Genomic DNA, 26,739 nt, shown 5'->3' on the forward strand with positions numbered 1-26,739 from the left:
AGAATATCTGCATTGCTTTCAATTGCTAGACTAATGATTACGAGCACTCACCTCCACTTAGCTAACATTTCCCAGCATAATTGTAACTAAATATCCAAAAGGAGATTCAGTGCAAACAACAATCTGACATTGATTGATTTATGAAGGCTTGTCTCAAAGCAGCAACGATCAAAACGTAGCTGGAACTATCAGTTGACCACACATGGCAATTGCTTCACATTTATTGTAACCAGTGGTGTAGTACCTGCTTTTAGGTAGCCTACCGGAGCACAATTTTGTATTATTATTACATCATCATTTCTGAATGAAAGTTGATACCTACATTGTAAAATATACATACAATAGGCCTACATCCTCCCCATTGCACGATTCCATATGCCTACACATAAGTAGCTCAATGAAAATGTTATATTTTTTCAATCCTAAAACACCAAATTAGGCCTACCTTATTATAAATTAGGCCATCATCACTGTCAATCGTGAATAATAATTCTTCACTTTTTACAGGTAAAACGCCCATGCTGCATGCTTGCCAACCATTGGATCCCAATCTGTTTCATGTGAATATGCATTTCAGTCTTCTTGAATGATGTAGGCTAACTAGCTTAACTACTGTGTAATCGAATTTTAGAGCAGATGGAGTTGAACACGACCACCTGTATTTTGTTTCATTCAAAGCATATTTTAGACTACGGCGCTGTTGAGTTCTATTCACATGAGAAAAATCCTAAATTGTCATAAGAAATTAAGTGGTGTTTTTGGTATTCGTTTTGTTATGTAAAATACTAATGAATCATTAAGTGATCTTGCAAGACATAGCACCATTCTGAGAAGTGGCTGAGCGTGGAAGTGGCACTACACCCCTGATTATAACGGTTGGGTGACTCAGCTCTAACCACATCTTAAATTGCTCACTCAGTTGACAGCATTTTTTAGACCATCGCAGCAGTGCAGAATATTCGGGCCTGACCCAAAAAGTCAGGTCTTACAGTATATTATTGAAGCCTAAGTTAGTAATAATGGTGTGTAAAACACTCAAACAAATTGTTTCATTTAGTTGTTGTTTTCCCCCTTTAGAGCAGCCCACGTTTTGTTTTTTGCCCCAGCACTACACAGCCGATTCAAATAACCAACGGGGGGACAGGACCGAGTTTGGGAAACCCTACTTTGGGCGGTGTTGAAGTGCTGTGGGCGGTGTTGAAAATCTCAACCGTCTGCTACCACAGTTTACATGGTCATATAAATATATAGTCTGGGAAAATGTGTGATGGACCTGTGATGGACCTTCTTCTAGCATTCTAGCAGGGTACTTTCGACCAACACAACTTGACCTGGTTTTATGAAAGAATCAAGATAAGGTGTTCCCTGCTTCTCTCTCAGGCAGTACTTCGAGGCGACCAGGTTCTGTGGCCACTTGAAGATTACCTAGTTATCACCAAGCGGAGCTGTGCTCTGTGCCGCTCAACAGGGCAATTTTAAAAGACCCTGTTAAATATAGACCCACGCGGATGATTCAGAGCTGAGCAAACTGTGTGAACTTGTAGTGTTTTCTTGGGGTGTCAGACACTATGGAGTTTAACTTTAGGCATTTTGATGGAGATTGTTGCTGCCCGTAGCATTGAATGCAAGGGAAGGCAGCGAGCATTTGGCCTCCCTTGATAAAAAAGTATAACATAATAGCCCATCAGCAATGAGATAAAGTGAGTGAGCTCAACTGTGAATGGTCCTGCTGTGCCAGTTTGGATTTGGCATCACTCCTATTAAATCGCATTGAGAGCATATGTCATTACACAGAAAAAACTTGAATTGTTGCATCTGATTGTGTTGTTGTCCTCCAGTGTTTAACTAGCTAGCTAAAATTGTCCCTTTCCTAAGTTTGCCATGGATGGAAATAGGGATTTGGACTTGTGGTTTACTTCATTCTCCATACTGGGCAATTCTCCATACTGTTAAGATGGTGCCGAAGAGTGCTATTGTGCTATGTTTTAATTTTTTTTTAGTTGTTTGTAACTTTTTTTAAAAAACGTATTTTGTACATAATGTTGCTGCTACGGTCTCCGACTCACCAAGAACTGAAAGAAGCTTTTTCCTTTAACAAGTCCGACGAGAAGAATATACTGCTCTCCCGGGAACAGGCCCAAATCCCCGTCATTTGCGTGAAGAAATTACGGAGGAAAAGAGGATGCAGATCGGGCTGACTTCTGAGAATCCGTAGGCGAGCGAGTAAACTCCCACTGCCATCCATTCTACTTGCTAACATGCAATCATTGGAAAATTAAATTGATAACCTACGATTACAATTATCCTACAAACGGGACATTAAGAACTGTAATATCTTATGTTTCACCGATTCGTGGCTGACGAACGACACGGATATTATAGAACTGGCGTGATTTTCCATGCACCGGCAGAACAGAGAAGCTACATCTGGTAAGACGAGGGGTGGGGGTGTGTGTCTTTTTGTCAACAGCAGCTGGTGCGTGATGTCTAACATTAAAGAAGTCTCGAGGTATTGCACGCCTGAGGTAGAGTACCTTATGATAAGCTGTAGACCACACTATCTACCAAGAGAGTTCTCATCTATATTATTCTTAGCCGTCTATTTACCACCACAGACCGATTCCGGCACTAAGACTGCACTCAACAAACTCTATAAGGCCATAAGCAAACAAGAAAATGCTCACCCAGAAGCGGCACTCCTAGTGGTCAGGGACTTTAATGCAGGCAAACTTAAATCAGTTTTACAACATTTTTTACCAGCATGTCACATCTGCAACCAGAGGGAAAAAAACCCTAGACCACCTTTACTCCACATATAGGGATGCATACAAAGCTCTCCCCCGCCCTCCATTTGGCAAATCTAACCACAATTCTATCCTCCTGATTCCTGCTTACAAGCAAAAACTAAAGCAGGACGTACCAGTGACTCGCTCAATATGGAAGTGGTCAGATGACGTGGATGCTACGCTACAGGACTGTTTTGCTAGCACAGACTGGAACATGTTCCGGGATTCATCCAATGGCATTGAGGAGTATACCACCACAGTCATCAGCTTTATCAATAAGTGCATTGGCGACGTCATCCCCAAAGTGACCGTACATATATCCCAACCAGAAGCCATGGATTATAGGCAAGATCCACATCGAGCTAAAGGCTAGAGCTGCCGCTTTCAAGGAGCGGGACATTAATCTGGATACTTATAAGAAATTCTGCTATGCCCTCAGACAAACCATCAAACAAGCAAAGGGTCAATAGCGGATTAAGATTGAATCCTACTACACCGGCTCTGACACTCGTCGGATGTGGCAGAGCTAGAAAACTCTTACGGAATACAAAGGGAAACCCAGATGCGAGCTACCCAGTGACGAGCTGAATGCCTTTTATGCTTGCTTTGAGGCAAGCAACACTGAAGCATGCACGAGAGCACCAGCTGACTGTGTGATAACGTTCTCGGTAGCCAATGTGAGCAAGACCTTTAAACAGGTCAACATTCACAAAGCCGCGGGGCCAGATGGATTACCAGGATGTGTACTCAAAGCATACATGGACCAACTGGCAAGTGTCTTCAATGACATTTTCAATCTCTCCCTGACTGAGTTTGTAATACCTACATGTTTCAAGCAGACCACCATAGTCCCTGTGCCCAAGGAAGCGAAGGTAACCTGCCTAAATGATTACCACTCATAGCACTCACGTTGGTAGCCATGAAGTGCTTTGAAAGGCTGGTCATGGCTCACATCAACGGCATCCTCCTGGATACCCTAGACCCACTCTAATTCGCATACAGCCCCAACAGATCCACAGATGACGAAATCTCAATCGTACTCCACACTGCCCTTTCCCACCTGGACAAAAGGAACACCTATGTGAGAATGCTGTTCATTGACTACAGCTCAGCGTTCAACACCATAGCGCCCACGAAGCTCATCACTAAGCTAAGGACCCTGGGACTAAACACCTTCCTCTGCAACTTCCTGACGGGCCACCGCCAGGGGGTAAGGGTGGCAACAGCACATCTGCCACGCTGATCCTCAACACTGGGGCCCCTCAGGGGTGTGTACTTAGTCTCCTCCTGTATTCCCTGTTCACCCACAACTGCATGGCCAAACACGACTACAACACCATCATTAAGTTTGCTGACGACACAACAGTGGTAGGCCTGATCACAAACAATGATAAGAGAGCCTATAGAGAGGAGGTCAGAGACCTGGCAGTGTGGTGCCAGGACAACAACCTCTCCCTCAATGTGAGCAAGACAAAGGAGCTGATCATGGACTACAGGAAAAGGTGGGCCGAACAGGCCCCCATTAACATCAACGGGGCTGTAGTGGAGCGGGTCGAGAGTTTCAAGTTCCTTGGTGTCCACATCACCAACGAACTTTCATTGTCCAAACACACCAAGACAGTCGTGAAGAGGCCACGACAAAATCTTTTCCCCCTCAGGAGACTGAAAAGATTTCACATGGGTTCCCAGATCCTCAAAAAGTTCTACAGCTGCACCATCGAGAGCATCCTGACCGGTTGCATCACCGCCTGGTATGGCAACTGCTCTGCATCTGACCGTAAGGCACTACAGAGGGTAGTGCGTACGGCCCAGTACATCACTGGGGCCAAGCTTCCTGCAGTACAGGACCTACAGTATATAATACGCGGTGTCAGAGGAAAGCCCATAAATTTGTCAGAGACTCCAGTCACCCAAGTCATAGATCGTTTTTTTTGCTCCCACACGGCAAGCGGTACCGGAGCGTCAAGTCTAGGACCAAAAGGCTCCTTAACAGTTTTTACCCCCAAGCCATAAGACTGCTGAACAATTAATCAAATGGCCACCGGACTATTACATTGACCCCCCCCCCCCCCCCACTTATTTTGTACACTGCTGCTACTTGCTGTTTATTATCTATGCATAGTCACTTCAACCCTACCTACATATACAAATTGCCTCATCTAACCTGTACCCCCTCACACTGACTTGGTACCGGTACTCCCTGTATATAGCCTCGTTATTGTTATGTTATTGTGTTACTTTTTATTATTTAAATGTTTTTTTGTTTATTTGGTAAATATTTTCTTAACTCTTCTTGAACTGCACTGTTGGTTAAGGGCTTGTAAGTAAGCATTTCACGGTAAGGTCTACACTTGTTGTATTCGGTGCATGTGACAAACAAAGTTTGATTTGATTATAATGGGGATTCTGATCCAGCCATTAATTCATACATTGTGCCCCTGGCTTCAGAGGATGGAAGTTCAATGTAGCTAGTTGTAGAAGGCTAATTTGAACTAGCTAACATTGCCCATGAAAGGAAGTTAGACTAGCAAACAAGCATTTTAGCCAGGTAGCCTAGGACAACAAAAAATAAAAGTTTGTATTGTATGATAGAGTGATAGACCATTTCGGAAGTCACTGTTTAGACTAAGTGTAGGTGATTTGATGATGTTGAAATGTTGAAGTTGAAATGTTGCTGGAATAGTGGAGGCAGCTCCTGTTTTCTTTGCGACTTGTGGTAACTTTCCATGGCTCTAAATCAATAGTTGTTTAGTGGTCCGTCCGAAAATGTCACAAACATTAACTTGCTTGACCATGCTTTAAGTAATGTAACTGTTTGTTACATGCAATATGCTTAGTGGACTTCACTGGACAGAGGTTGCTCTCTGGTTTTGTGATGAAACAAAGCTTTGGTTGAATTTATTCTGCCACTGTATCGTCTTATTGTCTCGGCCTTTAGGCCTATATCACAGTTGCAAGGCATATTAACTAACAGGTCATAGAGCAAACAACACAATTATCACAACACAGGTTGTAAAATGGCTTTTATGTATGGCTTCCCCAGTGATTATACCCACGCATCGCTACTGCAACAATGTCATACTCTTTTGGACCAGACAGCATCAGATAGATGACCTATACATACATAGACAGAGGGGCGCTGTTTCGCTCACCCTGATGCTTTCTACGGTGAGATACATTACATACAGCCTCTTGTGAATTGAAAATTATGAACACAGAGAGAAGCCTGGCTTTTCTTGGCATCCATGATCCAATGGCATATTTCCCATTTGCAAGTTAACATTTTTGTGATTGTCCATCATTTAGGCAAAATGGTTTTACGTTACACCTTTTGTTTGGAATAAAGAAGGGAGTTATTTTATCAAATATCCATCAGCAGGCCTAGGCTACTGTAGGCTATATATATACATATATATATATATATATATATATATATATATATATATATATATATATATATATATATATATATATCTATATATATATATAAAAATATAGACACAACATGCAACAATTTGAATGATTTTACTGAGTTACAGTTCATATAAGGAAATCAGTCAATTGAAATAAATAAATTAGGCCCTAATCTATGGATTTTACCAGACTGGGCAGGGGCGCAGCCATGCGTGGACCTGGGAGGGCATAGGCCCACCCACTTGGGAGCCAGATCCATTTTTCCCCACAAAAGGGCTTTATTACAGACAGAAATACTCCTCAGTTTCATCAGCTGTATGTGTGGCTGGTCTCAGACAATCCAGTGGATAAAGAAGCCGGATATGGAGATCCTGGGCTGGTGTGGTTACACGTGGTCTGCGGTTGTGAGGCTGGTTGGACGTACTGCCAAATTCTCTAAAATGAGGTCGAAGGCGGCTTATAGTAGAGAAATGCACATCCAATTCTCTGGTAACAGCTCTGGTGGACATTCCTGCAGTCAGCATGCCAACTGCACGCTCCCTCAAAACTTGAGACATCTGTGGCATTGTGTTGTGTGATAAAACTGCAGATTTTAGGGTGGCCTTTTATTGTCCCCCAGCACAAGGTACACCTGTGTAATGATCATTCTGTTTAATTGTTTTCTTGATATGCCACACCTGTCAGGTGGATGTTGGCAAAGGTGAAATACTCACTAACAGAGTTGTAAACAAATTTGTTTTCAAAATTTGAGAGAAATAATATTTTTGTGCATATGGACAATTTTTGGGATCTTTTATTTCATGAAACATGGGACCAACACTTTACATATTGCGTTTATATTTTTGTTCAGTATAAATAGGTTAATTTAAAGGGACGTATAAATGAATAAAATATTTCCATTGATTCTTGAAGAATATAACTTATAAATGTCTCATAAGCTTAGTTAAACTGTCCTACCATATCAGAACCCAAAATATAAACTTGTTTTGCTCCAATGTTTGTAAACAAAGTACTGCCTAAAAACCATGGATGGTCAGTCCTTGCATCCATAGCTCTGTCTATGAATTTGAGAGTGGTACATTTCTCCAGCCCCATGCCTCAGCTTTTTACCAAAACAACGGCTGAGAGTCGCTTTGTTATTTTTTCTACTGCTATTGCTGCTTTAACGATATTGATCATTCATCCCTATGTGCTTATGGTTGCATTTCCATGTGACCAAATGCAAGTAACCAATGATTCTATCCTCAAGATATAAAGTTACTCATTTTGTGAATGACCAGACAGTCCGTATGGTTTTAGTTTGGGTAGCAGATGATGTCATTTTCATTATTTATATGGGACACATTTTATAGTCCCGCTCTATAACTATTCTGTTTAAATATTAATTATTTCTCTCGTGGTTCAGTTCTGTTTTGATTGTCTGTTGTTACCCCCACTTGTTACGCTGTCTTTCTGTCCAACGGTCAACACGTCGATTTTTGGGGGTCATTATATTGAACAGAAGACAGCAGATTTTGGACGTTGCATCAGGGTAGTGAGCTGTGAAACAGGCGTTTGTTAGTGCGCGTGCGGCTCGGGTGCCGACCAGCAGATTGAAAAGAGGGGGAGACTCCAGGTTCATTACTTCAACCAGCTCGGTCCAGACATTACAACCACTGTTGTCAATCAACATCACGCACTGCTAGAGATGGGGGACAATAACACTTCAACTACTGCAGATAAACACTGATGCAGGCGGCAGTGAGCAAAAAAAAAAAAAGTAATGCAGTTGGTCTAAATTCATTGTTGTAATTACAATGTTGCATAGCATATAATTGTATTAGGTCTTCTCCGTGGATAGCCTACTTTTATTTGAAAAAATGTCTCACAGCATTATCATTCGCTGAAAAATAGATATGAAGGGCCAGTATGTGGCCTTTACGGCCAGCAAGGGCCTTATTCTTGCCTTGGTGACTTGACGTGTTTATGAGGCTATTTAATGTGTGTTCAATATCCGCAAAGTGGGCTAATGTGCAAAACTACATTATTCTATAATTATGATATTTATGATTAATAACATCATAATCAACCCATTTATAAGAGGACACACGTGGGGAATGGGTTGGGCTTGAGTATTAGTAGTGATTGAATATGTACTATGCTCGAAAGGGTTAATCCATCCTGCGGGTCCACACGGATCCATGGAGGCCCTAACTGGCGACAGATGGCCACTTTCTTTTGGCCACAAAGGATGCGGAATACAGAGCTCTGGCGAATACAAATGGGACCTTGTCACGTGATGCTTGGGGCCGTTTCTGCTTGACGTAGATGGACCATATGGCGCGTGCCGAGAGTAAGGCCATGGGTGGGTGGAGCCTGTTCCTGCCAGTCATTGGGTGAAGCGATGGTGATGGTATTAGGGATACAACCATAGAGACATACAGGTTCATCTCTCTCTCCCAGTCCCTTGCAGCATCAGCAGCAGCACTATATAACACGAGCATCCGTCGGCGCAGCCACATTACAGTCCATTCACCGGACCTCACACTTCAGGAGGGGCATGCCAGAGTCATAACAAGATCATTCTGCAAAACATAGGTATTTATTTATCAATCAGATAATGTAATAACTTATTTATGCAAATGTTTTGGGTGAAAGGAACGCTGTAATTTGTCTGTTACATTGCCATAAAGCAGGCTACAATTATTCAGCAGTTAAAGGTTTTCTGAACTAGCTTGAATTATTTATTGATACAAACCTTCTCAGATGAGAGGTGATGTGACCATTTCGCACCTGTTACAGAAAGGAAACAGGGATTCAGATATTCTGATTGAACTCAGCAATGACATTTCAGATGTCTCAATTTACTGGAGATTTAAAAATAAGTAATTGAAAATTATTTTGATCAAATTGACTTGTTATGTCAAGCTATTAGGTGATAATTGAATAATTGGTGTATTATGCTCCTATGTTTTGGTTTATCCTGACCACAAATTAATGTTCTACATTTTGCTCTTAAATTCTTATGCATTTTTATGATACATATAATCATCGGTATTGCAAAAGTAATATTGGTTCTGATACAAAAATATGTTTTTGTTTGAGATTAGTAGCCCAATGCACCTGTTCCAAAACGAACTCTTACTGAATAGGCTATTAGTCAAGTACCAAATGATGTCCAAATGAGTCTGCTCACGGTTGTCTTTTTTATTGACAGATTTCCAATATGACTAAATCCTACACGGAACAGACCATGATGTCATCAGAACCCCAGGATTCTGCGACCTGGACTGACGAATGCCAGCGCTCCCAGAACGAACAGGATATGGAGAAGAATAACGACGCGCTTGAGTCCATGCACGGGGGCCTCGAGGATGACGACGAAGATGGGTTAAACAGACTGGATGAGGATGATGATGAGGAGGAAGAGGAAGAGGAGGAAGAGGAAGGCGACGATCAAAAGCCTAAACGTCGTGGACCAAAAAAGAAGAAAATGACAAAAGCCAGGATGCAGAGGTTTAAGATGAGGCGCCACAAGGCGAACGCGCGGGAAAGGAATCGTATGCACGGACTCAACGACGCGCTGGAGAGTTTGCGTAAAGTTGTGCCATGTTACTCCAAAACCCAAAAGCTCTCAAAAATCGAGACTCTGCGACTGGCTAAAAACTACATCTGGGCCCTGTCAGAGATCCTGCGGTCAGGGAAGAGCCCAGACGTCATATCATTTGTCCAGGCCTTGTGTAGGGGCTTGTCTCAGCCCACTACTAACCTAGTGGCAGGCTGTCTCCAGCTCAACCCCAGAACTTTCCTCCCGGAGCAGACACAGGAGATACCATCTCATATGCAACCAGCAAGTGCTTCCTTCGCCGCGCATCCATACTCCTACCAGACTCCGGGTCTTCCCAGCCCTCCATATGGTACAATGGACAGCTCCCACGTCTTCCACGTCAAGCCCCATTCATACGGAAGCGCGCTGGAGCCATTCTTTGAGACCGCGCTGCCGCTTACAGACTGCACTAGTCCATCATTCGACGGACCCTTAAGCCCACCACTGAGTGTCAACGGGAACTTTTCCTTCAAACACGAGCCTTCGTCAGAGTTCGAAAAGAACTACGCCTTTACCATGCACTACCAGGCTGCTGCGGGACTGGCAGGTTCACAGGGACACGCGCCCCTTTACCCGAGCTCTGCGCCGCGGTGTGAGATACCGATGGAAAACATTATGTCGTACGAAGGACACACTCATCACGAGAGAGTCATGAATGCTCAGCTTAACGCTATATTTCATGAATCGTAAATACATTGAACGTGCATCAAAGACTGATAAGCGCGCGTCATGATATGGTATCCTCTTGCCACTGATGCAAAATAGCAATTATAATCCGCTTGTATGTATTTATTGTTGTTACTGCCTTTAGAAGTGCGGATGCTTATGCATATTATTTTTCACCTAATGTACTGTATTGTATTCGCGTCTACATTATGGTACAGGTCACATTGTGGAAATAGTGGTGACCATACTGAGAATGTGTTGATTATCCATGTTACAAAATCACAAGCAATAATTTGGAAAACTATGCAATTTATAAACAAATACTTGGGACAATAAAAAAAATATAATAAATATTTCTATATTTTTCAACCTGCATTTTACAACTGATCTATCCTATCCTGAATAATTTAGTTGTGATTTTGTACAGCATTATTCATTATTAGTTCCAATTTCATTTCACGCAACTCCATGTTATGTTTTATAAAATAGTTATGTCATGTTTATATGATGCAACGGTTTTATGAAAGATCATTATCTATACAGAGGCAAGTGCTCTGTTGCCTTAGCGATTATTTACTGCAATTCATGCAAAGCTGCACAATATTTAACATTTTATTTTCCCCCAAAACATAGCCTATTATGGCTACTTAACAATCAGGAATGTTATATCGCTGAATAGGTGGACAATACATAGGGGGTACTTACTTGCAAAGTAGCCTAAATACCTTGATTGTGTATAAAAAGCGTAACTATCAACTGGAAATACTCAATGTATAAAACGAATGACTTATTATTTCATATAAAACATGTACATTGACCGTGGGCCATACCCCATGCGAAATCATCTGCAGCACATTTTGGAACAAACCAGGCACCATCTCATTGTGCCATTGCATGAATGTGCAAATCAGTGAAGAAGAGCCATTTGCAGCATCTGATGCTCAAATTCAATGTGTGTTGTATATTGTTTGTAAACATTTTACAATGTAGGAGGGTGTTAGGGCCCATTAGAGGACCGTGTGCCATTAAATTACTATTCGCTATTAAATTATATGTTCGTTATTTATCCTATATTTTATTTCGAAGGTTTAAACGTTTAATTCTCTCCCAATGTGATTCAAGTGTACATAATTGCGTTGAGATAAATGTATAATGTATATCTCATGAGGAGCACTCAATTATTTACATAATAAAGTGAATGAGTAGCCTACAATTTCTATCATTATTGTCTGTTAACCTACCAACATCTCTATTATAGGTTAATAATCAAATTATAAGTAAAAATAACATCTAAAGTAAACGTACAACTTAAACTGTCAAACCACGTGTTTGTAAGTAATATTTCGCAATGGTTTAAAGTCCCTCAGCCTGCATGGTTGCAAAATAACCTTGACTTCTTTTGGGATAGTCCTTTTGGTCTGGCAAATCATCCGAGACAATCTAGTCCAGATTATTATTTTTCATGCATCACTATTACGCACGATGGATAGTGAACATTTATTTGCCCATGTGTAAACTATATTATTCTCTTCTACAATATTGTCCTTTAAGATTGTTTGCTTAAAATCTTAATAAATTATTAAAATTACAAAGCAACTTAATATGAGTGAAAAGGAGCAATCACCCCCCTATTAAATGTAGGCAGAACTTAAGGCTGAAGGACAAAACAAGCGTTTTTCCTGCCATGCCACGGGTAGCTGCAGTCAAGGGGCATTCACATGCCTCAATGGCGAAGTCCCAAATGGCACCCTACTACTTTGGAGCAGAACACCACGAGTCCTAGTCGAAAGTAGTCCGCGATATGTGCCATTTAGGACTTACCACATAGTGTATGCAAACCGAGCGAGGCACATATGTTACTTCTGCAGGGGAGGTTTTTAATTTATAAAAATGATATTGTGTATGCATAAACACTCACTGGCCGCATCTATAACCCAAAATGTCAATCATAAGGGAAAACCCCAGCGAGTGAGCTAGCCAGCCAACATCAATATGGTAGTTATATTCTGCATTGTGCTATATATTTCCTGTTAAAGTAGTATGAATAACAATTGGTGGTGTATTGTATCCGCCCTTCCTCGATAATATACAAGCACCACCGTTCAATTGGCATGGGTAAACCATTGGAATAATTTAATGACTACATCTTAGATGAAAGTAAACCCTCACTGCATGCCCCCAAAAATTACAGAAATATGCAATCCTGAAATCTGTATCCCATAGCCTCTGTCAACGGGTTTCCAAAACACTTATTTATAATTTCATACATGCACACAGTTTTGTTATTTGAGACCTTTACCCTGGACCAATCAAATCACAGGGAACGTGCATCCCTCCGTGTCATCTGAATCTTTATAAATGGGTGTGCAGGGTTCCTGTGTTAAATCAGGAACTGTCCATGGTGCTGCGAAGGCTATTGGTGCCTCAGCTGCCCTGTCTAGGCCTATACCTTTATTGCTCAGTATATAACTGTAACGGTCCTGACCTGTTTTATGTTGTTTTTGTATGTGTTTAGGTCAGGGCATGTGTTTTGGGTGGGCAGTCTATGTTATCTGTTTCTATGTTGGTTGTGGTTGCCTGGTATGGCTCTTAATTAGAGGCAGGTGTTTTGCGTTCTCCTCTAATTAAGAGTCATATTTAGGTAGGGTGTTCTCACTGTTTGTTGGTGGGTGATTGTCTCCTGTGTCGTCGAATGTATGTACCATACGGGACTGTTTGGCTGTTCGTTTATTTTGATGTCGTCTGTTTCCTGTCCGTGAGTTTACGTTTAGTTATGCAAGTTTATGTTCAGGTTTCGTCAACGTCGTTTTCTTGTTTTGTATATTTGAAAGTGTTTTGTTTCGTGTTGCCGTCGGTTTAAATAAAAGATGGCTTATTTCCCAAATGCTGCATTTTGGTCTGATGATCCTTCTCTCCTCTCCTCGTCCGAGGATGAGGAGGGAGACAGCCCTTACAATAACAGCATATTCCATTGAATGTCAGAACTATATAAAGGCCACTGTTCTATATTTAGTTCGATTGAGTCATAAACCCTGATAATAAAATAGAGTTAAACGCAATGTCATAATAGACGTCAGGATAGGCAAAAAAAAGATCAACCATAGCCTACCTGTGCATAACTTAAACGTTATGCATACGCAATTTGGATACGGTTATAGCCTATTGATAGACCAGGTTTATAATTACATTAGCACTTTAACCATATAAAATAGTTGATATAAAGTCAGGGTGACTAATAACTGTAGGTTACACCATGCATAATAATTATCCTACACCCTGAAAAAGGCAGCGTTGTTTGGTTTACCCAACTGCTGGGTTGCAGGCGTTGGGTCACTTCGTTGAGTTGTTTTCTTTAAAAAGAGCAAAGTTGGGTTGTTAGTGCTGGGTTATTTGGTGCTGTGTTACTGAGATATGACACAGCTGATCAGATCAGAAGACTGGAGGCATAGTTAAGTAGGGGCATGGCTTTCAGATAGTTCATTTTAGCCATACATATTAATCTGTTCTGTTGTATAGTTATCACATGTTAAGGTTGAACATTAACATTTTTGTAGCTTCAATTAGGCTTACAGAAGTGTATAAGTTCCCTAAAGCCTGCAAATCCCATTGTTGGGATAGATACCACTTTATTATAATATGTAATAAACAATCTTAATATTCTAGAAGAATGTGTAAAATGCTAAAATAATTAAGGTTAACTTAACACGATGAACAGGAATGGCATTTACTCTGGCAGGTAACCAATAATACCTGATAACACTAGAGATCCCTTCAGTCTCCACATATTTGGGAAAATCTGCATTTAGTTTTTTTGCCCCTAATTTGTGGAACAATCTGCAGAGTTCACTGCAGTTAGATGTGCTGGTGCCACTTAGGCAGTTTAAATGATTGATTGAGGACCTCTATGGAGTTGAATGTGATCACATTTATTAAATATGTTTATTTTGGTTAATTGTGTGTTGAATTATATTGTTTCATACACATATACAGTACCAGCCAAAAGTTGACACACCTACACATTCAAGGGTTTTTCTTAATTTGTACTATTTTCCACATTGTAGAATAATAGTGAAGATATCAAAACTATGAAATAACTCATATGGAATCATGTAGTAACCAAAAAAGTGTTAAACAAATCAAAATATATTTGAGATTCTTCAAAGTAGTCACCCTTTGCCTTGATAACAGCTTTTAACACTCTTGGCATTCTCTCAACCAGCTTCATGAGGTAGTACCTTTTCAATTAACAGGTGTGCCTTGTTAATAAAAGTTCATTTGTGGAATTTGTTTCCTTCTTAATGCGTTTGAGCCAATCAGTTGTGTTGTGACAAGGTAGGGGTGGTATACAGAAGATTTTCCTATTTGGTAAAAGACCAAGTCCATATTATGGCAAGAACAGCTCAAAGAAGCAATGAGAAACGACAGTGCATCATTACTTTAAGTCACGATAGTCAGTCAATCTGGAAAATTTCTGGAAAAGTGCTGTCTTCTAAAAAAAAAACATCCAGCGCTATGATGAAACTGGCTCTCATGAGGACTGCCACAGGAAAGGAAGACCCAGAGTTACCTCTGCTGCAGAGGATAAGTTCATTAGAGTTACTAGACTCAGAAATGCCAGCCCAAATAAATGCTTCACAGAGTTCAAGTAACAGACATCTCAACATCAACTGTTCAGAAGAGACTGTGTGAATCAGGCATTCATGGTCAAATTGCTGCAAAGAAACCACAATGAAAGGACACTAATAATGAGAAGAGACTTGCTTAGGCAAAGAAACATGAGCAATGGACATTAGACCGGTGGAAATCTGTCCTTTGGTCTGATGAGTCCAGATTTTTGGTTCCAACTGCTGTGTCTTTGTGAGATGTAGAGTTGGGGAACGGATGATCTCCACATGTGTGGTACCCACCGTGAAGCATGAAGGAGGAGCTGTGATGGTGTGGGGGTGCTTCGCTGGTGACACTGTCAGTGATTTATTTAGAATTCAAGGCACACTTAACCATCATGGCTACCGCAGCATTCTGCCGCGATACGCCATCCCATCTGGTTTGCGCTTACTGGGACTATCATTTGTTTTTCAACAGGACAATGACCCAACACACCTCCATGCTGTGTAAGGGCTATTTGACCAATAAGGAGAATAATGGAGTGCTGCATCAGATGACCTGGCCTCCACAATCACTCGACCTCAACACAATTGAGATGGTTTGGGATGAGTTGGACTGCAGAGTGAAGGAAAAGCAGCCAAACTGTGCTCAGCATATGTGGGAACTCCTTCAAGACTGTTGGAAAAGCATTGCTTTTTGCATTGATTAAGCTGGTAGAGCGAATGCCAAGAATGTGTAAAGCTGTCATCAAGGCAAATGGTGGCTACTTTGAGGAATATAAAATATATTTTGATTTATTTAACACTTTTTTGGTTACTACATGATTCCACATGATGTGTTATTTCAATGTTTTGATGTCTTCACTATTATTCTACAATGTAGAAAATAGTAAAATAAAGAAATACCCTTGAATGTGTAGGTGTGTCAACTTTTGGCTGGTACTTTATATGTGTATGTTGTTTCATTATTCCTTTTTTATTGTAATGTATACAGGGCTCTCTTGTAAAATAGATGTTTAATCTCAATGTGACTCCCTGTTTAAATAAAGGTTGAATAAAAAAAGCCCATAATAAGACACGCCTCCTGAAAATATCCTAAGGATTACATAAAAAATGACCCAGCTGCTAGGTCAACCCAGCATGAGAGTAAAAAATACCCAAATAATGGTTAAATTAACCAATATTTGGGTTATTCACGTAACCCAACTGGTTGGGTCAAAATAATCCAGCGTGTGTTCTGCCCAATTTTTACCCACCAAAAAACACAAATTGTTTTATTTTTTAGCAATATGCAATTGGTAGTTACATTCTTGTTCCATCGTTGCCACTCCCGTATGGACTCGGAATAGGCGAAGGTCGAGAGCCATGTGTCCTCCGAAACACGACCCTGCCAAGCCGCACTAGTTCTTGACACACTGCTCACTTAACCTGGAAGCCAGCTGCACCAATGTGTCGGAGGAAACAAAAGTCAGCATGTATGCGCCCGACCCGCCACAAGTAGTCGCTAGGACAAGGACATCCCAGCCTGCCAAACCCTCCCCTAACCCAGACGACGCTGGACCAATTGCACACCGTCTCATGGGTCCCCCGGTCAGCTGCGACACAGCCTGGGATCAAACCCGGGTCTGTAGTGACACCTCAAGCACTGCGATGCAGTGCCTTAGACCGCTGCGCCACTCGGGAGGCCCCAAATTGGGTTGTTTTGTCACGCCCTGACCATAGAGAGCATTTTATTCTCTATGTTGGTTAGGTGTGACTAGGGTGGGTTATCTAGGTTGTTGTATGTCAATGTTGGCCTGGTATGGTTCCCAATCAGAGGCAGCTGTTTATCGTTGTCTCTGATTGGGGATCATATTTAGGCAGCCATTTCCCCACTGTGTTTTCTGGGATCTTGTTTGGAGTTCGTGCATGTTACACCGCTTATGTTACGGTTCGTTGTTTGTTTCTTTTTTTGTTTTGGTAAGTTTCACATAATAAAGATGTGGAACTCAGAGCATGATGCGCCTTGGTCCAGTTATTCATTAGACGATCGTAACATGTTTTTAATCCAGCATTTTTAAGAGTGTTACATACTTCAATATAGAAAAATAAAATGAATTTTCTTTTGAACTTCTATTATATTCAGTTTAATGTTTTACAGTGAACTATCCCTAATAGACTCTATGATAATACAGTTTTGCTTAGCATTTTAATGGAAGCGACAGTCAACCTTGTGTCAAACAAAACTACACAACAAAAATAATCTATGGATTTTACATGACTGGGATTATAGATATGTATCTGTTGGTCACAGATACATAAAAAAAAAGTAGGGGCATGGATCAGAAAACCATTCAGTATCTGGTGTGACCACCATTTGCCTCATGCAGTGCGACACATTTCCTTTGCATAGAGTTGATCAGGCTGTGGAATGTTGACCCACTCCTCTTCAATGGCTGTGCGAAGTTGCTGGAATAGATATTGGTGGGAAGTGAAACACGCTGGCCGATGAATGGCACGGCAATGGGCCTCAGGATCTCATCACGGTATCTCTGTGCATACAAATTGCCATCAATAAAAATTTAAATGTGTTCGTTGTCCATAGCTTATGCCTGCTAATACCATAACCCCACCACTACCAATGTTGTGAACATAGTGCCCCATGACATCAGCAAACCGCTCGCCCAGATAACGCCTAACACGCTGTCTGCCATCTGCCTGGTACAGTTGAAACCGGGATTCATCCGTGAAGAGCACACAACGAGCATGCAGATGAGCTTCCCTGAGACGGTTTCTGACAGTTTGTGCAGAAATGCTTTGGTTGTGCATACGCACAGCTGTCCGAGTGGCTGGTCTCAGACAATCTCACAGATGAAGAAGCCGGATGTGCAGGTCCTGGGCTGGCGTGGTTACACGTGGTCTGCGGTTGTGAAGCCGGTTGGACGTACTGCCAAATTCTCTAAAACAACGTTGGAGGTGGCTTATGGTAGAGAAATTAACATTAAATTCCCTGGCAACAACTCTGATTGACATTCCTGCAGTCAGCATGCCAATTGCACACTCCCTCAAAACTTAAGACATCTGTGGCATTGCATTGTGTGACAAAACTATTAATTTTAGAGTAGCCGTTTATTGTCCCAAGCACAAGGTGCACCTGTGTAATGATCATGATGTTTAATCAGTTTCTTGATATGCCACAACTGTCAGGTGGATAGCTTATCTTGGCAGAGGAGAAATGCTCACTAACAGGGATGTAAACAAATTTCTGCAATAATATTTTTGTGCATATGGAACATTTCTGGAATCTTTTATTTCAGCTAATCAAACATGGGACCAACACTTTACATGTTGCGTTTATATTTTTGTCAGTGGTGTAAAGTACCTAAGTAAAAATACTAAGTAATTTTTGGGGGTACAGTTGAAGTCGGAAGTTTACATACACCTTAGCCAAATACATTTAAACTCAGTTTTTCACAATTCCTGACATTTAATCCCAGTAAATATTCCCTGTTCAAGGTCAGTTAGGATCACCACTTTATTTTAAGTCAGAATAATATTAGAGAGAATGATTTCTTTCAGCTTTTATTTCTTTCATCACATTTCCAGGGGGTCAGAAGTTTACATATACTCAATTAGTATTTGGTAGCATTGCCTTTAAATTGTTGAACTTGGGTCAAATGTTTCGGGTAGCCTTCCACAAGCTTCCTACAATAAGTTGGGTGAAATTTGGCCCATTCCTCCTGACAGAGCTGGTGTAACTGAGTCAGGTTTGTAGGCCTCCTTGCTTGCACATACTTTTTCAGTTCTGCCCACAAAGTTTCTATAGGCTTGAGGTCAGGGCTTTGTGATGGCCACTCCAATACCTTGACTTTGTTGTCCTTAAGCCATTTTGTCACAACTTTGGAATTATGCTTGGGGTCATTGTCCATTTGGAAGACCCATTTCCGACCAAGCTTTAACTTCTTGACTGATGTCTTGAGATGTTGCTTCAATTTATCCATATAATTTTCCTGCCTCGTGATGCCATCTATTTTGTGAAGTGCACCAGTCCCTCCTGCAGCAAAGCACCCCCACAACAGGATGCTTCAAGGTTGGGACGGTGCTCTTCGGGCTTGCAAGCATCCCCCTTTTTCCTCCAAACATAACGATGGTCATTATGGCCAAACAGTTCTTTTTTTCGTTTCATCAGACCAGAGGACATTTCTCCAAAATGTACAATCTTTGTCCCCATGTGCAGTTGCAAACCGTAGTCTGGCTTTTTTATGGTGGTTTTGGAGCAGTGGCTTCTTCCTTGCTGAGCAGCCTTTCAGGTTATGTCGTTATAGGACTCGTTTAAATGTGGATATAGATACTTCTGTACTTGTTTCCTCCAGCATCTTCACAAGGTCCTTTGTTGTCGTTCTGGGATTGATTTGCACTTTTCGCACCAAAGTACGTTCATCTCTAGGAGACAGAACGCGTCTCCTTCCTGAGCAGTATGACGGCTGCGTGGTCCCATGGTGTTTATACTTGCGTACTATTGTTTGTACAGATGAACGTGGTACCTTCAGGCGTTTGGAAATTGCTCCCATGGATGAACCAGACTTGTGGAGGTCTACAATTCTGAGGTCTTGGCTGATTTCTTTTGATTTTCCCATGATGTCAAGCAAAGAGGTACTGAGCTTGAAGGTAGTCCTTGAAATACATCCACAGGTACACTTTCAATTGACTCAAATGATGTCAATTAGCCTATCAGAAGCTTCTAAAAGCCATGACATCATTTTCTGGAATTTTCCAAGCTGTTTAAAGGCACAGTCAACTTAGTGTATGTAAACTTCTGACCCACTGGAATTTTGATACAGTGAATTATAAGTCAAATAATATATCTGTAAACAATTGTTGGAAAAATTACTTGTGTCATGCACAAAGTAGATGTCCTAACCTACTTGCCAAAACTATAGTTTGTTAACAAGACATTTGTGGAGTGGTTGAAAAACAAGTTTTAATGACTCCAACCTAAGTGTCTGTAAACTTCCAACTTCAACTGTATCTGTACATTACTATTTATATTTTTGACAACATTTACTTTTACTTCACTACATTACTAATGAAAATAATGTACTTTTTACTCCATACATTTTCCTTGACACCCAAAATTATTCATTACAATTTGAATGCTTAGGAGTACAGGGAAATGTTCCAATTCATGCACTTGTCAAGAAAACACATGGTCATCCCTACTGCCTCTGATCTGGCAGACTCACTAAACACAAATACTTAGTTTGTAAATTATGTCTGAGTGTTGGAGTGTGCCCCTGGCTGTCAATTAAAAAAATAATAATAATAAGGAAATCGTGCTGTCTGGTTTGCTTAATATAAGGAATTTGATGTATAGCATTTACTTTTGACAATTGAGTACTTTTCCCACCACTGTACATAAGTACATTTAAAACCAGATACTTTTAGACTTTTACTCAAGTAGTATTTTACTGGGTGACTTTCATTTTTACTCGAGTCATTTTCCATTAAGATATCTTTACTTTTACTCAAGTATGACAATTGAGTACTTTTTACAGCTCTGATTTTTGTTCAGTACCTATATGTTCACAGCTTCTTAAACTGATGTAATGCTCTATCCTTAATAAACGTAGTCGTTATGTATTATTTATCAAAGTAGCAAAGTCATCTTGGTCCCATATGTCATCCATAAGATGCAAGTGAGCAACTTCAACAAATAAACTCTGGACATGCAGGCGCATGACCGGGAGGGACGGCCACTCCACGGGCGCGCGAGGCCGAGGGGGAAGTTTCAACTGGCGGACCTGCCATAATAACCTTACCGTCGCGGGCACGCGCACACCCAGTAAATAGTCTCCAAGGCACCATTCCGAAAATTTGACTTTACTGTTATCGTATTTAAATCATGTTTGAATCCCCTTTAAAATCAAATGCACGGAACGCTTGGTCAGAGAGCCAGGAGGAGTTGAGCGAGACGGAACCGGTGTCGCCCGTGAGTAAAGGAAACCGTGGGAAGAAGAAGAAAAAGAGAAGGCAACAACCACAACAACAAAAAAACGAGAAACGCTCGGTCTCAGCTCCCCAGCTTTGCGCGGAGGAGTCGTTTGATCGGGAAGATGAACAGTCAGAGAAACGGTACACCGATTACGACGAGCCGATAGTGAGAGGGATATTTCAAATAGGGAAGAAGAGTCACGACGTCCTTCTGACATCGACGAGGGTTACATGGAGTCTTATTCAGCCAGAGACACCTACAGGTGAGCTCACTGTGCCAGACTGCTGGTGTGTTGGTTTCTTCTGCCAGTGATGCAGCCGACTGTAGCACTAGCATACAACGGGGAGTTGATTCATAAACCATAGTATTTTAACATGAAAACACAGGTGTTCCATTTTCACAGCTTTAGTGAAACAGAATGTTCATGCATTCGATAAATTCTCATGAAGTGACAATGTCAGAATAAGCTTGATGAACATGTAACTAACCTACAGCTACATGAAGCAAGATTAGCCCTTGATTCAGTAGCTGACCGGAGAAAATTAGCAACATCAATGACAGCCTATGAAACGCAAGTCATGACGTAGTGCAGACCCTACTTGGCTGAGGCGTCAGCTATAACGTTTAAAGAAGGCTTATTAGGCTATTGGCTGGCTGAGCTCTACAAGTGGTCGAATACAATTTAAAATAATGTATTTCGGCCTACAGAAACATAACACAACACAAAGTAGCCTAGTATGTCTTCCAGCATAATATGCCTGCCTATAAGTCGCATGATATCACTCTCACTTTAAGGGAGATGACAATTAACCGAGGCTCATTATCCTACAGCAGGGGCTGGCCATTGACTGTGCTCATCCATTTATGTCACCGTTGACAAGGAGGGATGAAATTGATTTAGACTGCTCTGCCATAGCTTGACAACTAAAGAAATATACGTTTTGAACCATAAAGTTTTGAATATTGATAGGTAGATTAGCAACAGTTAATAGGCCTAGCCCTACATCAGATGTTGTAAACAAATACTGTATGTGTAGGCCTACAGGAAGCTACCTTGTTTAATAACAAAGTATATTATACATTACATTTGTTCATCAGTATTGAATTCTCTGAGCTGTTTGCATAGATTTAAAAAACAACACTGAAATAGATGACTAAAAGAGAGAAAGTGTCCGTTGCCAGAAAGTCATGTGTAACAGATGTGTTGGTAATAGACTCCGTCTCTGACCAGCCGGCCGACTGTTCTGAACACCTAAAGCACGGCATCTGGCGCTACTGTGGACAGTTAGGGTGTGTCATAAATGGCACCCATTTCCCTACATAGTACACTACTTTTGACCAGTGCCTATAGGGCTTCTGTCAAAAGTAGTGCACTGGGTAGAGAATAGGGTACCATTTGGGATGCAGAGCTAGAATATGTCCAAGTAAAGGATACTAACACATCTGCATCTCCACATTGAAGGATGGATACATGAGACATCGTGATCATCATGGGGTGGTTTAGGAAGCCCCACTTGGCTACATTTTTAACATCCTAAATGTAAATGTGTTGTTCCTTTTTAATGTACAAATATAGATGAACATTTGTATTCCATCACATTTATTTTTAAGATTTACAATTTTACTCCAAGTTGAATTATATGAAGATTTACCTCAACACTTTTCATACAAAGATAACTTTTCATACTTTTAATTTTCACATAAAAATATTAACTTTTCATGATAATCAATTTAAATTCTAGCAGTTTCTAATGTCCAGTCAGACCATAAAAATGATGAAAAGCATCCATAATGGTTGATACTGAGTTGAAACGTTTCCATCCAAATAAAATCAACACCTGATCTGAAACATATTGGAGAGTTTGCAGTAGACATTCAACTCTTTATGTTGTTGTTTGTTGTTGTACAGTATAGATTTCATGCCTCAAATAATCAATTGCCTCGTGAAAGAGAGAGCAGACTTCATTTAGCTGAAGCTTATTTTTTATATATATTTTTTGTAATACTTTTTATCCCTTTTTCTCCCCAATTTTGTCTGATTCGCTGGAAGTTCTCGATTTGATGGGTTCTGCCCGGGATAGCAGATCCTAACAGTGGTCTCAATCATCACATGAAATACAACTTACAGTTGCCTGTATATCTGACATGCAGAAGTTACCCTAATGTTCAAAGATATACAATGTTGTGGAGTTTTTAATTGACAGAAAATAAGCTTATGTTATTATTGAGGAATAGGTAATAACAGGTATTTATGAGGTAGCCTACTGAGCCTTTCGAAGTAGATACTATTCTGAATTCATGCACTTATTATATAGCGTTGCAATTCTTTTTGCAGTAAATATTCTGCAGTTCTATCATGCTTGCAATGGTATCCGAGGGGGGAAAAAACTGTCTTCATTGTTTGCAGTAACTTCTTTGTTGTAATATCCAAAATAGACGTTTCACCGTTACGGAATCCATCTTCAATAGACAGTATCACCCCATTTCTTATTCTGTATGCATCAACTCACCACAGACAGATAATATTCATAGTGAATTCTAATTCCATGTAAACATACTGAAGTGTTGTGTTTTCCCAGAGGCTCCTACAGATGTAGGATCTTCATTTGAGCCAGTTTGCTACAGCAGAAAAATAATCCTGCAGCAATAGGAAATGTGAATTATTATGTGGATTCTAATTAATGGACATTTTTGTAGGGGTTGATAATATCTTTGAGTGGAAATTATAAACTTAGAAGCACTGACTGATGTTATCTGTGTGATGTACTGTATGAGTTCATGCCTCCAAATCTAATTATATTTGTCACATGCTTCGTAATTACATTTACATTTAAGTCATTGAGCAGACGCTCTTATCCAGAGCGACTTACAAATTGGTGCATTCACCTTATGATATCCAGTGGAACAACCACTTTACAATAGTGCATCTAACTCTTTTAAGGGGGGGGGGGGGGGTTAGAAGGATTACTTTATCCTATCCTAGGTATTCCTTAAAGAGGTGGGGTTTCAGGTGTCTCCGGAAGGTGGTGATTGACTCCGCTGACCTGGCGTCGTGAGGGAGTTTGTTCCACCATTGGGGTGCCAGAGCAGCGAACAGTTTTGACTGGGCTGAGCGGGAACTGTACTTCCTCAGAGGTAGGGAGGCGAGCAGGCCAGAGGTGGATGAACGCAGTGCCCTTGTTTGGGTGTAGGGCCTGATCAGAGCCTGAAGGTACGGAGGTGCCGTTCCCCTCACAGCTCCGTAGGCAAGCACCATGGTCTTGTAGCGGATGCGAGCTTCAACTGGAAGCCAGTGGAGAGAGCGGAGGAGCGGGGTGACGTGTTGTTAGTCTACACCTGTAATCTACAGGTGTAGACTAACAACAATGCAGAGTTAAAGATATAATAGAAATAGTGACACGAGGAATAAATACACAGGGAATAGCAATAACGAGTAAAAATAACATGGCTATATACACTGAGTGTACAAAAGATTAGGGTTAGGGTTAAACATTAGGCTTACCTTCCTAATATTGAGTTGCACCCCCTTTTGCCCTCAGAACAGCCTAAATTCGTCGGGGCATGGACTCTACAAGGTGTCCAAAGCTTTCCATAGGGATGCTGGCCCATGTTGACTCCAATGCTTCCCACAGTTGTGTCAAGTTGGCTGGATGTCCTTTGGGTGGTGGACCATTCTTGATGCACACGGGAAACTGTTGGGCCTGAAAAACCCAGCAGTGTTGCAGTTCTTGACACACTCAAACCCGGTGCGCCTGGCACCTACTACCATACCTCGTTCAAAGGCGCTTAAATATTTATTCTTGCTCATTCACCCTCTGAATGGCAAACATACACAATCCATGTCTCAATTGTCTCAAGGCTTAAAAATCCTTCTTTAACCGGTCTCCTCCCCTTCACCTACACTGATTGAAGTGGATTTAACAAGTGACGTCAATAAGGGATCATAGCTTTCACCTGTATTTACCTGGTCAGTCTATGTCATGGTGTACATGGCTATATGTATATGCTTGTAGCTTAGAGCATTGGGCCAGTAACTGAAAGGTCGCTGGTTCGAATACCCAAGCTGACAAGGTTAACAATTTGTTGATGGGCCCTTGAGCAAGGTACTTAACCCTAATTGGCTCCAGGAGCACCGTACTACTATGGCTGACTCCCCCCTTTTCACTGCACCTATCTGGTGTATGTGACAATAAAACATATTTTGAAAATGTATTTATACCAGCACTGAGTCGATGTGCAGGGGTACGAGTTAATTGAGGTAGCTATGTACATATTGGTGGGGGTAAAGTGACAAGGCAACAGGATAGATAATAGACAGTGAAAGCAGTGTATGTGGTGAGTGTGTGTGGTGAGTGTATGTGGTGAGTGTATGTGGTGAGTGTATGTGGTGAGTGTATGTGGTGAGTGTATGTGGTGAGTGTATGTGGTGAGTGTATGTGGTGAGTGTATGTGGTGAGTGTGTGTGTGTGTGTGTGTGTGTGTGTGTGTGTGTGTGTGTGTGTGTGTGTGTGTGTGTGTGTGTGTGTGTTGGGGCATCAGTGTAAGTATGAGTGTACTGAGCCTTACTCACCGCTAGTGATGGGGGGAAAAAATCGATACAGTTACATTTCAGAATATTTATTTTGACAATATCGCAATATTTTTTTGGCTCTACCTGCACCAGAACTTCAGTATTTTTTTCCTTCATAGTTTGTTCTCCATCTTATTTTTAAATAGGGAGACCATTTTTTTTATTTTTTATTTTTTTATTTTTTATGACTAAAAACTGTCTGTCTGCAGCAGACATATGGTGAGCAATGTGTTTGAACCACCGAATCGCAATAAAATCACAGTATTGAATCGCAGTACATATAGAATCGTGAGAATCGCAATACATATAGAATTGTGAGAATCGCAATACATATCGTATAGGCACCAAAGTATTGTGAGGTCCCTGGCAATTCCCAGCCCTACTCACCACCCTCTGTAGCGCCTTGCGGTCGGGTGCCTAGCAGTTGCCATACCAAGAGGTGATGCAGCCAGTCAAGATGCTCTCAATGGTGCAGCTGTAGAACTTTTTTAGGATCTGAGGGCCCGTGCCAAAATCTTTCCAGCTTCCTGACGGGGAAGAGGCCCTCTTCTGTCATGCCCTCTTCACAACTGTGTGGGTGTGTGTGGACCATGCTAATTCCTTAGTGATGTGGACACCGAGAAACTTGAAGCTCTCAACCTGCTCCACTACTTCCCCATCGATGTGGATGGGGGCGTGTTCGGCCCTCCGTTTCCTGTAGTTCACGGTAAGCTTTGTCTCGCTGAAGTTATTTCAAATAAATAATCAGAAATATTATGGATTTTAAACATTTAGGTACATATGTGTCTTATATCGGCTGAAAGCTTAAATTCTTGTTAATCTAGCTGCACTGTCCGATTTACAGTAGCTATTACAGCGAAAACATGCCACTCGATTGTTTGAGGATGGCGCCCCACATAAAAATATTTTTCCAACAGGCACAGGTTTCATACATAACATGTAGTGTCGTTTTGTTAGATAAAATCCTACTTTATATCCCAAAAAGTCAGTTTAGTTGGCGCCATCGATTTGAGTAATCCACTCGTTCAATTTGCAGAGAAAGTAATCTGAAAATCTACCCCTAAACTTTGTTTCAACAAGTCAAAATACGTTTCTATTTACTCCTCAGATACCCTAAAATGTAATCAAACTATAATATTTAT

At 41.1% G+C, this 26,739-nt stretch overlaps 2 protein-coding genes across 2 annotated transcripts in view; both read left to right on the forward strand.

Moving 5' to 3' along the window:
• Positions 1 to 8,597: 8,597 nt before the first annotated feature.
• LOC139538877 (neurogenic differentiation factor 1-like) lies at positions 8,598 to 11,665 on the forward strand. The gene is made up of 2 exons (XM_071341398.1): positions 8,598 to 8,777; positions 9,397 to 11,665. The coding sequence occupies exon 2, from the start codon at positions 9,406 to 9,408 to the stop codon at positions 10,474 to 10,476; it is 1,071 nt and encodes a 356-aa protein (XP_071197499.1). The 5' UTR covers positions 8,598 to 8,777; positions 9,397 to 9,405; the 3' UTR covers positions 10,477 to 11,665.
• A 9,122-nt stretch (positions 11,666 to 20,787) lies between these two features.
• Positions 20,788 to 26,739, forward strand: part of cerkl (CERK like autophagy regulator) — an 89,313-nt gene continuing 83,361 nt past the window's right edge. The window contains exon 1 of the mRNA XM_071341400.1: positions 20,788 to 21,289. Within this exon, the coding sequence (XP_071197501.1) occupies positions 20,938 to 21,289 (352 nt within the window). The 5' untranslated portion in view covers positions 20,788 to 20,937. The remainder of the gene's footprint in view (positions 21,290 to 26,739) is intronic.

This window comes from Salvelinus alpinus, chromosome 14, assembly GCF_045679555.1.
Source record: "Salvelinus alpinus chromosome 14, SLU_Salpinus.1, whole genome shotgun sequence".
Classification (NCBI taxonomy): Eukaryota; Metazoa; Chordata; class Actinopteri; order Salmoniformes; family Salmonidae; genus Salvelinus; species Salvelinus alpinus.

What these genes read in the sequence shown, in the direction of transcription:
- LOC139538877 (XM_071341398.1), top strand. Translation starts at nt 9,406, where the DNA reads ATGACTAAATCCTACACGGAACAGACCATGATGTCATCAGAACCCCAG.